At 33.9% G+C, this 10,450-nt stretch overlaps 2 protein-coding genes across 2 annotated transcripts; one reads left to right on the forward strand and one right to left on the reverse strand.

The window, feature by feature from the left end:
- The first annotated feature begins 546 nt into the window (after positions 1–546).
- LOC104759782 (putative delta-aminolevulinic acid dehydratase 2, chloroplastic) lies at positions 547–4,686 on the forward strand. Its single transcript, XM_010482668.2, has 11 exons — positions 547–678; positions 2,234–2,479; positions 2,572–2,683; positions 2,846–2,916; positions 3,146–3,214; positions 3,292–3,375; positions 3,461–3,530; positions 3,612–3,667; positions 3,738–3,859; positions 3,939–3,992; positions 4,205–4,686. Exons 1-11 carry the CDS (start codon positions 655–657, stop codon positions 4,545–4,547), a joined length of 1,251 nt encoding a protein of 416 aa, XP_010480970.2. The 5' UTR covers positions 547–654; the 3' UTR covers positions 4,548–4,686.
- A 1,095-nt stretch (positions 4,687–5,781) lies between these two features.
- Positions 5,782–9,683, reverse strand: LOC104757950 (IAA-amino acid hydrolase ILR1-like 6). Its single transcript, XM_087496214.1, has 5 exons — positions 8,749–9,683; positions 7,937–8,062; positions 7,308–7,607; positions 7,093–7,221; positions 5,782–6,387 (listed from the first exon to the last, which is right to left on the reverse strand). The coding sequence occupies exons 1-5, from the start codon at positions 9,346–9,348 to the stop codon at positions 6,019–6,021; spliced, it is 1,524 nt and encodes a 507-aa protein (XP_087352340.1). The 5' UTR covers positions 9,349–9,683; the 3' UTR covers positions 5,782–6,018.
- Between the last annotated feature and the right edge of the window lie 767 nt (positions 9,684–10,450).

Raw genomic sequence — 10,450 nt, forward strand, 5'->3', positions numbered from 1 at the left:
AACATAAGCTTCATTCTCATTACCCAAACTGTGTAGTTGGTGGCAGGTAACATCGGACATTGTAACGATGAGGTTCCAATGTCTTTTGTTCGTGTCTGGGTGTTGGTCTCGTCTCCCATGTTTTGAAGTCGTGTTCTCCTTCTTTTAGATCACCGCTCTGATACCAAATAAAATTGAAACTGACTCAAAGGTTTTAAAGAACTTGCTCTTCTTTATTGATTTAGAAACTCTTCTCAAAACTAAACCAAATATCTTAGTCTCTTATGGGACATCTTCCCCATAGACACTTGTTTATATAGAGATTAGCTCCTCCTAATCCTATAAGGAATACAAAGCCTTATCTAAATCTCTTTTGAACTTATCTAAATTTCTTATTTTGTATTCATCATTATCTCTTTAAGCTAACTCTTTAAGAGATATCTTTTCCTTCAAGTAATTGGAATTACCCAACAAAAAACACATGCAAGAAACAACAAACTTATTTACGATTTTCTTATTTCTTATTTCTTATTTCTTATTTCTTATTTCTTATTTTGTTACAAATAAATCACTAATATGAGAGCAACTTTTCTAATTAATTGATCTGGTATATGCGCCTGATCTAATGACCTTCAGACACTTAAGTCTGAAAAGCCGCGCTCCAAAAGAAGTTGGATGAGATGGTTTTGCACTATGCAGGTACTGTTAGGATACTTTGTGTTTTTATTTATAATGCACGTTCTCTCTCAAGAATATTAGAAAAAACTACATTCTTTTTTTTTTCTATATTGGTGCTTAGTGATGTATATAAAAGACAAGCTAGCTTTACTATGTTTGATTATCAGTACCAAAATTATATGTTGGTAAGTTTAGATCTTGGGTATGTTAGATTGATGATTGGATTATTGCTATGTGATGTTTAAATATAGAATCTTGATAGATCTACTAACTGAACCCAATACTAAATTAGGAGTATTTAACCCAATATTAATACTATGTGTTTTTATGCATGTAAGCGTGTATGATGATAATACTGAGTGAATCTATCAAGATTGCGAACCTACTGAACTTAATCTTGATACTTGCTGTTTACTTGATTTGTCAAACGGCATTTTCACACCATTTACTGCTCAGCAAAGTTGATTAATTAGCACAACTAAAGTGCGGTGGTATTTGTTTTTTCGGCAAATCAAATATATCGATATCATAAAGAGTTTACAAGATACATAAGCATTTGAAAACAACTGTTTACGCAAAGATAAGAAATTATTACAATTTTGATGAAAAAGTGGAGATTAACCATCACACACTTTTTATTGGCTATTAGCTTATAGCTGAGGCTCCAAAATGCTTTTGATAAGTGATTTTAAGTGATTCATGTTTTAGATAAGCTATTTATCAGTTTCCTTGCATCATCGTTTCATCATTGTTTGCCGTAGTCGTCCACGAACCATTGATCCAGTGTTTTTATCTATATGAGTTTAACTAGTTAAAACTATCAATTTTTTTTTTTTTCCTTTTTAACGTTATAATTTTGTGAAGTACTTTGTTAGTTATACACTTAAAAGTGTCCCTTAGAGGGATGGAGTATGTAATGGACTCAGAGTGTCCGTTGAAAACTGCGCTACATATACCTACGATGTCATTGTGCTTTGATGTGGAAAGTAATGGATGTAAAAGTGTGTGTGTACACTCACATAGTCACATGCTGTCCCCGTAACAAAATTGTAAAACACGATCACTTTACTCTCTCTATATAAAATAAGATTTTCTAATTATTCAGATTTAAACTAGAAGATCTGAGTTCACGTAGGAATATTTTTTTTTTTTGAATTTCTCGCTATTTAAAGGTCTAAAATAAAGTTCCGTTTTGTAAACTACAAGATTTGACGGAGGTGATCGGTATTTGTTCTACTTACGATATCATATATGATTCATATCACATTTTGTCAACTACAAGATTTGTTGACACTTGACATCTGCTGATACCAGGTATCGTAGATCACTTTTATACCAAAAGAAAAATATATTTATCGGATCACCTAAGATATGCTTATACGATAATTTATCATGTTACATGTATGTTCTGCACGTTAATTTAATCGAGATTTGCGAACCTATAAATAAAAGTTATTTTAACATATTAGTTTTCTCTCTCACTGGGATAAAAAAGGACTATAAAACAAGAGGTCTCACTCTCTGAGTTTTACATATTGGTTTCATTTACAAGTTTTTTATTATTCCCTGATTTCAGCATATTTGCATGGCGTCATCCATGTTTAGATCTCCTTGCAAGATTCCGGGGATGAAAGGGTTTGAGAAGAAGAGCTACGTTAGACGTAAAGAAACGTCGTGTAACATCAGAACTAATCCTTTTCGAAGCACAGAAGTTGCTTGTCAATTGCAAAAGATCGACTCCACTTTGATTTGGCCGGTACATGCTCCCGAGGCGCCTCCAGTTCCGAGTAAACCACCCGCACCTGTGATTGATCAGCCGCTTGTAAGTAAACTCACTCTTAGAAAACATCTTTTTTTTTTTTGGGTTGAAACTTCATTTTCTATATCCAATCTAATGTGAATTAAGTGTCTCAGCTGCTAAGCCGACGTGCACGTCGTAACCGCAAGTGCCCTACCCAGAGAGCTGCGTTTCAAGAGAGTAATATCTCTCCTGCCAATTTCATTTACCCTATCTTTATTCACGAAGGTACGTTAGTTGGAGGTTTGACATAGGATTAACCCCGTTATATATGAAAAATGACAAATATATAGGTTCTTTTGTTTTTTTTTGTTTTATTTTGCATTCATCCAGCAGTGTGTTTCTTTTCTTTTCTTACATGACTGACACATGGGACCGTTAACGTTGTAGGTGAGGTAGAAATTCCGATAAGAACGATGCCTGGACGTTACATGCTTGGGAGACATGGCCTCATTGAAGAGGTGAGTGTTGTTGTATCTTTATGAAAACTTAGGGATGAGAAATTGTTGTCTTTTCTTCTTGTTGTACTTGTAAGTAATTAATCTTGTTTAATTTACGGTTTTGTTCCAACAAGGACCTAAAATGAAAACTTATAGTTATATAGTATTGATTTAAAAAAAGCCTCCACTGTAAAAGAATGAACTATTTTTCCTGGCTAAATCACTTTTGTATGTTTTGAGCGGAGAACAGGTAGCAAGCGCCCGAGAACTTGGTGTGAATAGTATAATGTTGTATCCTAAAGTTCCTGAGGCGTTAAAGGTTTTCATCACTCAAAAGTATTATGAACTCAAATATAATGAAGTTTCCATAGATCAATGATGATCTTTTTTGTTTAGTCTCCAACAGGGGAAGAGGCGTTCAACGACAACGGTCTAGTTCCTAGAACAGTTCGTCTTCTCAAGGACAGATTCCCTGATCTCGTAAGAATCAATATATGTCCTCTTCGCTCACTAGCTCGAAGTGGTCTCAAATATGATAACGACACTTTCTTTATAATTTCACAAGGTTATCTACACTGATGTCAATTTTGATGAGTACTCATCAAGTGGGCATGGCGGGATCGTACGTGAAGATGGTAAGAAATGTAATTTGTATATCTTTGTAAAGAAAACAAGTCACACTATCAATTTTTAAACTAACCATGTATGTTCTATAGGCGTGATACTGAATGATGAAACAATTCACCAATTGCGGAAGCAAGCAGTTTCTCAGGTATATATAAACCCTTTTTCAATCAAAGACACAAAATGTTTAAAATTCTAATAAGAACGGATGCACACAGGCACGAGCTGGAGCAGATGTTGTTTGTACGAGTGAGATGTTGGATGGTCGGGTAGGCGCGGTTCGTGCAGCTCTAGATGCTGAGGGCTTTCAGCATGTTTCCATCATGTCTTACTCTGTCAAGTAAACTACTTACTATCTCATCATTTTGCTTTATTTTCTATTATGTCCAACCTGATAATTGTAACCACTCCACCAACAGGTATACAAGTTCATTATATGGCCGTTTTCGCAAAGTGGAATTAGACAAGAAAACGTAAGACAACCTCAGTGGTCTTGATTGTTTTTTCTTTACATTTGTGCTTACTTTCGCATTTACGTATTATGATTGTTTTTTTTTTTTTGCATGAAACCAACATATTTACAGTATGTGTAATTATTAATTATGTGTACATATGCATTTATAAGGTTTCTTAGCTTACACCTTCTAATTAACTTGGTGTTGTTAAATGGTTGGTAAATAAAAAGTTATCAGATAAACCCCGCAAATTCACGAGAGGCATTGCTCGAAGCCCGAGAAGACGAAGCTGAAGGAGCTGATATCCTTATGGTGAAGCCAGCACTCTCATCTCTTGATATCATACGTTTATTGAAGGACCAGACTCTGTTGCCCATTGGAGCTTGCCAAGTTTCTGGTGAGTACTCCATGATCAAAGCTGCTGGACATCTCAAGATGATCGATGAGGAAAAAGTTATGATGGAGTCATTGATTTGCATGCGCAGAGCTGGTGCAGATCTCATTCTTACATACTTTGCTCTTCAAGCTGCTACAATATTATGCGGCGAGAATAGAAAATTTGTATTCAAATAGTCATTGGTTTTTATTTTTCTTGTGTTTTGGGTTCATTTCATGTTTAAAATTCATAAAACTTTATTTCAAATAAATTCATAACATTTATATTTTTGTATGAATGTGCAAAATTTATCCAACAAAAAGAAGGTTTTATTTACATCATGTGCAACTTAATTTGAGAAAAAAAAAAGAAAATCCAAAAAACAAAGATAATATAGAATAAATTAAGTTACACCCGAAAACAAAAAAAAAATGATCCGGAGTGGGTTATATGAGACACATATTGTGTAACTTCACTACCCCAGACTCCAGTCCACATGCACTCATTCAATCTCATGTAGTTAACTGATTATGAGATGCTAGCCAGGCAAGAAATGAGAATTTCGGAGTAACAAGTGTTAATGTCCCAAACTTGTCGAACTTGGTGCCATGTCTCTTAAGTCGATAATTTTTTTTTGAATTTACCTTCCTTACAGCCATAACATTTATAATTTGAACCAAAACTAACCTTTATATTTGCTCTCGTGATGAAAATGATAACAAGGAAAAAAATTTAACTTACATACGATAATGTTTTACACATACAAGTAAATTTCGAAATTGGTTCGTGCGAAAATCTAGATTTCTTTCACAATTCTATTTTGTCCATTCAACTATATTTCTCTTTTGTTTGATTCCACAAGGACCCATATACATCCCAATGCCAACCATTTAAAATAATAAAATCAATTCCTCGTCTTTAGTCTTTGCGTAAAGCTGGCAACATTTGTATCCTAGTGAAATTCTGTTTTTTTTCTTGTATTTTTATATTTTATATTCTTTTGTAAATTTATTTTCTTCTCAAAAAAATTAATTTCAACCCTTAAACGAATCTTCACTTGACGCTACTTACTATGGATTGTCTCACTTGCAAGCTAAGTGTTAAAATATGGAAATTGAATTGCAAAGATCAATATTAGATTAACCCTTAAAGCTACTAAAAGTGATAGTGTATTATAGTTAACTAATCCTTACAAAGTACCCAAAAATTTTGGAAATCTTCCTCGTCTGTATGTTTTCGAATTCCGTGATTTTCTTCTTGAACTTTGGGTATTGTCAACCTTGCAGTTAACTTTAGTTGACGTTACTGTTCTTTGTTTCACTTGCAAGCAAAGAATCAAATATGAATCCTCTGTTGTGAATAGATATTAAACAATCACAGTGAGTTTTAAGTTACAAATTCCGTAGCAAAATATTCTTTAAATTCCCATGATAATAAAATCAAGGTGAAATTATAGTATAAAGATTACAATATTTTGTACAGTTATCTCTTACTCTAACAGCTCCTGCTAAAAAATTACCATACAGCTATATAGATCATATGCGGTTTACACAATTAAAAGACAAAAATAAAACTACTCTTCACAAACATTTCCAAGCAAAGAGAGATTAATAACACCTAAAATATAACCACCCTAAAAAAAAAATGCCCGGGAGATTTTTTTTGTTCTTATAAATGTTTAGCATTTAAGTATCTCTCAGCCACAGCGGCATGAACCGCAGCTCCAACAGGTAAACTATCTTCATCGATCATGAAATGTGGTGAATGGCCAATGTGGACTGATCCAAGTTCTTCATTTCTTATGCCAATAAAGTAGAATGCGGCCGGGATTATCTCCGAGTAGAAGGCGAAATCTTCAGCTCCCATCATCTGTGGAGCCAGCGTAAAGTGACTGTCTCCGAGCAAATCGACGGTGACTTTCTTTAAGTGATTATATGTTGCGTCGTTGTTTGTGGTTGGTGGGTAGATGGCATTCTGCTTCTCAAAGAAGTTCACTGTTGCTGTACAACCGAAAACCCCGACTTGATCCACGAGTACCTGCCGTTACAAATTAAATGAAGCATATTTTTAGTTTGGCTATGCTATACCGGTAGAGCTAAAGGCTAGTAATACATATGTAACATATCTATTTTGGTCCAATGTGTGTCATGTGGAATAGTTACGACCTATACCAAGCATCATAACCCAACCAGACATATTTGTTATGTGCCAATATGGATATTTGGACCATTTGGTACCGAATTAAAGATATAGGAGTAGAAAATGTTGTTTACAATTTTTTCTGTTTTAATTTCATAAGCCTTCTTGAAAGTAAACACTATTTATAATTCAGTTTAGTTTGTAATTATCCAAAATAATAGATTTAAAAGTATAATTATTAAAAAATTAAACTAAGATATGTTTAGAATATATTTTTTGTTACATTTATTTGTGTATATAACTAAGAACGTCCCAATTATAATCAACTTTAGCTTATTCAGTATTGCTGTTGTTTTTGTTTCTTACAGTTCTTTAAAGAAAAAACAAGAAAACCAATTGAGTAAACACATTTTCAATCGATTGAATTCAATTCTGTTTGGGTTGGTCAAATTGGTTTTATATGCCACTTTGAATCTTACTTATTGGTCTAAATTTTGTTGGGCCCTGTTTCTGGACTTTTTGAATTATTAGGTCTACGTAGTACTAACATATATATAGCAAGATACCGAAAGCTTAGTCCAAGTGGGTTATTATGGTACGCACCTCTTGAATACGCTTCATAAGGTAGTAGAAGCTTGAGTTAGAAAAAGCTCTGTAAGTACCACCGAGGACCACCGTGTCTGGCAGCACATCGAGACTATGACCGCCATCAAATGAAGTTACCGACACAACCTACATTTCAAGAAAATGCGAATCAGAAATCAGCTTTTAATTTATGAATATCTTGTTTTTTTTTTTTTTGGATTTTAAGAAAGCACCTGAGAGTCAAGAGGACTAGCTTCACGAGATACAATGCCTTGAAGGCTAATGACGGCGGAAGAAGCTGCAAGAATAAGATTAGCGGCGCCACCACTATCTTCCGCAGTGATAACCGCCCGGAAAATTCCACATCCAGCGAGCAAAGGACCACTTCTAGATCCAATCACACCCGTTGGATGGATGTGAGACACATGGACCGCGAAGATAGCCTCTACGTCCTCCAAGGCTCCGTCTTCTATCATATTCTTTGCACCATTTCCAGCTTCTTCGGCCGGCTGGAATAACAAAACAACTGTTCCCTGTAAAAAGTACACAAATGTATTAATGTACGTTCTTACCGGAAACGGGAAAGGGACTAATCTATCTGGCTTTGATCTATGGTCCAATGAAACTATGGACCTAATGACTACAACTCCTCTTGCCCATATAAAATATTTTAAGATATGGATGTTATCCCTTATCTTTAAATGCATATCATTAGTTCACATCACTTGTCACTATAGCACAGCAAACAGTGACAAGAAATAAAGTTTAGAAATCATCAACAGTATTCGAAAAGACACATTCACTGTATAGGCAATCAAATAATGTAAGAATAAAAAAAAAGGCAAAGAGTTTAATGAAGTACCTTGAGAAGATGTTCACGAGACTTAAGAATATGGGCAGCACCAAGAAGCATAGTCACATGTGCGTCATGACCACATGCATGCATTTTGCCTGCAACTTTGCTTTTGTGTTCCCATTCCACTGCTTCCTATTTTGCATGACCACAACCCAATATTATGACAATATATAAAAATAAAATCCTATGAAATCTCTATACGTTAGCTATAACCATATCACCTCAACCACACAATCTATCATTATCATCATATCTGGTACATCATCATGTGTGACACAGCCTCTGTGTCAGCGAGTAACTACTACCGATATAAGTACAATAATATTTCCTAAAATGGAATATTTCACATGGTCACATGGACCAACTAATATAATGCACTAGTTTAAACGTACTGTAATGCCAAGATAATTGATAACACAAAAAATAGTACACTGATCAACTCACACAATTTGCATAATTTCTGAATTCTTTTGACTTTCCTTTCGAAAAATATTTTTTAAATCTGAAGTCTTAACAAAGGTTAAACATATCCAAAAGTCTTACTGTTTCATAAAACATAAATAGGGCACGTGAAAATCATGTAGCGTTTTGCTACAAATTTTAATGTTCACATGGACCTTAGTCCCACATTTTATACTGTACAATTTTGGCGGCCCAAATAATATGAGCCACACATGTCTATAATAGTTTGTTTGTATCAATTAAGCTATGTATATACGTAGATAACTATGTACTCATATCTAAATACATCCTAACAAGAAAAAAGTAATTACTTCAAATTAAGAAACACTTTTTTTTTTTGTTCCGGTTTAGTTTACCTGAATTGGTAGTGCGTCCATATCAGCCCGAACCGCCACAAAAGGCGGTCCACCGGATCCGATCCAAGCCCGAATACCCGTTTTAGCTAACGGGTATCTATACATGATACCCATACGATCCAGCTCGGACCTCACGAGCCTACTTGTCTCGACCTCCTCAAAGGCAAGCTCCGGGTTCTCATGGATCGTCCTCCTAACGCGTTTGAGCCACGCCACGTTATCAGGCTCATAGGTCAGCCTAAGAATCTCATCTGAACAGGCTTTGCTCCAAACCAAACACTCATCTGACCCGACCGGAGCCGGTTGACCCGATGATTGGTTCTTGGTCGGTGTCGGCCGTAGCAACATACCAAAAGGGTTGTTGTGGTTATTGGGATATTTCACTTCAAGAAAGGGTAAGTTGGTCGCTATGGTAAGGGAGACAAAGATTATGGTTAAAGAGACAGAGAGGAGATTAAGTTTCCGGAGGTTGTCCATAACTTTCTGAGATTCTTGTTCTTGTTTGAGACAGAGAGAGAGAGAGATAAAGTTTTGTTTCGGTTTTAAAAGGAACTTGAGTGAAGAGAGAGAGAAGAGAGAAAGAATTGGGCATGTGGGCATAAAAGGGGTAAAGAGAGAGATATAGAGAGAGAGAATGAATTAGTCACGTGGGTTAATTGAGCGTCGAATCGTAACGGCTGGAGTGGACAACACCACTTTCCACGGAGACTTGTTCACTCTTGACACGTCTCTTTAGATTTCATTTCATCCATTCTTTTTTTTTTTCCACGGCCGGTGATTTTGTTTTTTTCGACGTCTCTTTTTTTTCTCTGCCGGTGAAAAGTTTTTTTAAAAAACGTTTTGTATAGAAGTGAATAAAAGACAGAAGTAACTCAAATCCAACTGAAATTTTACTATATACTGAAAGATAATAAAAAATTAGCATCTCCAACAATAGCTTTTATTTTAAAGGAAATATACCTTTAAAAAAAAAGGTTTGAGGGTTACTTACTCCAATGACACATCTACAAATTTATTTATTTTTTTGGTCAAAAAAAAAGTTTTATTTCTATTTTTTTTATATTTACATTACAATTAACAATATTAGCAATAATTAGTTATAATAATTAAAACTTTCATATTTTATTATATAAAGTTTAGTTTTGAAAGTTAGTCATTAACAGGATTTTGACACGTGTCAAGTTATTAATCTGAGATTTTGACACGTATAAAAGTTAATATTTAATTAGATAAATTTGAGATAATGACAAAAAAATAAAAAATATTTAAACAATATTAATAATGTAAAAAATAATTATTAAAAAATTACAAAAATTAAACAGTTTCTTAAAAACTAATTATAAGGAGATTATATATTTTATAAAATTCAAAATTATAACATTATTACTTATTTTTAATTTTAAGTTATTAATTCAAAAAAATAGAAAAAGAATTAAGACAAATGTACAGTTAATTATTAATTCTAAAAAATGTAAATACTCACTTCTACATAAACATAAATTGTCTCACATTTTTCATCTAAAATAGTTTATTCAAAAACAATGCTTTAAACTTTGTTCTATTGGTAAAAAAAATTTAATGGGAAGATAAATTTTCTTTATTTTTTAACAAAACTTTCTCCTACTTTCTCATTTTTTCAGTTTGGAATATGTTTTTTTTTTTTTTTTGATCAAAGGGGTGTTCTCATTTCATTAGGTAGAAC

The sequence above is a fragment of the Camelina sativa genome, chromosome 17 (genome assembly GCF_030686135.1).
Source record: "Camelina sativa cultivar CO46 ecotype springtype chromosome 17, ASM3068613v1".
In the NCBI taxonomy this organism is placed as follows: domain Eukaryota; kingdom Viridiplantae; phylum Streptophyta; class Magnoliopsida; order Brassicales; family Brassicaceae; genus Camelina; species Camelina sativa.

Coding starts and splice junctions, on each gene's coding strand:
- LOC104759782 (XM_010482668.2), top strand. CDS start 655: ATGAGATGGTTTTGCACTATGCAG. Junction 2,684..2,845: donor CCCTATCTTTATTCACGAAG/GTACGTTAGTTG, acceptor TTAACGTTGTAG/GTGAGGTAGAAATTCCGATA. Junction 3,531..3,611: donor CGGGATCGTACGTGAAGATG/GTAAGAAATGTA, acceptor TATGTTCTATAG/GCGTGATACTGAATGATGAA.
- LOC104757950 (XM_087496214.1), bottom strand. CDS start 9,348: ATGCCCACATGCCCAATTCTTTCTCTCTTCTCTCTCTCTTCACTCAAG. Junction 8,063..8,748: donor TGGACGCACTACCAATTCAG/GTAAACTAAACC, acceptor CATGCAAAATAG/GAAGCAGTGGAATGGGAACA. Junction 7,608..7,936: donor CTCGTGAACATCTTCTCAAG/GTACTTCATTAA, acceptor TACTTTTTACAG/GGAACAGTTGTTTTGTTATT.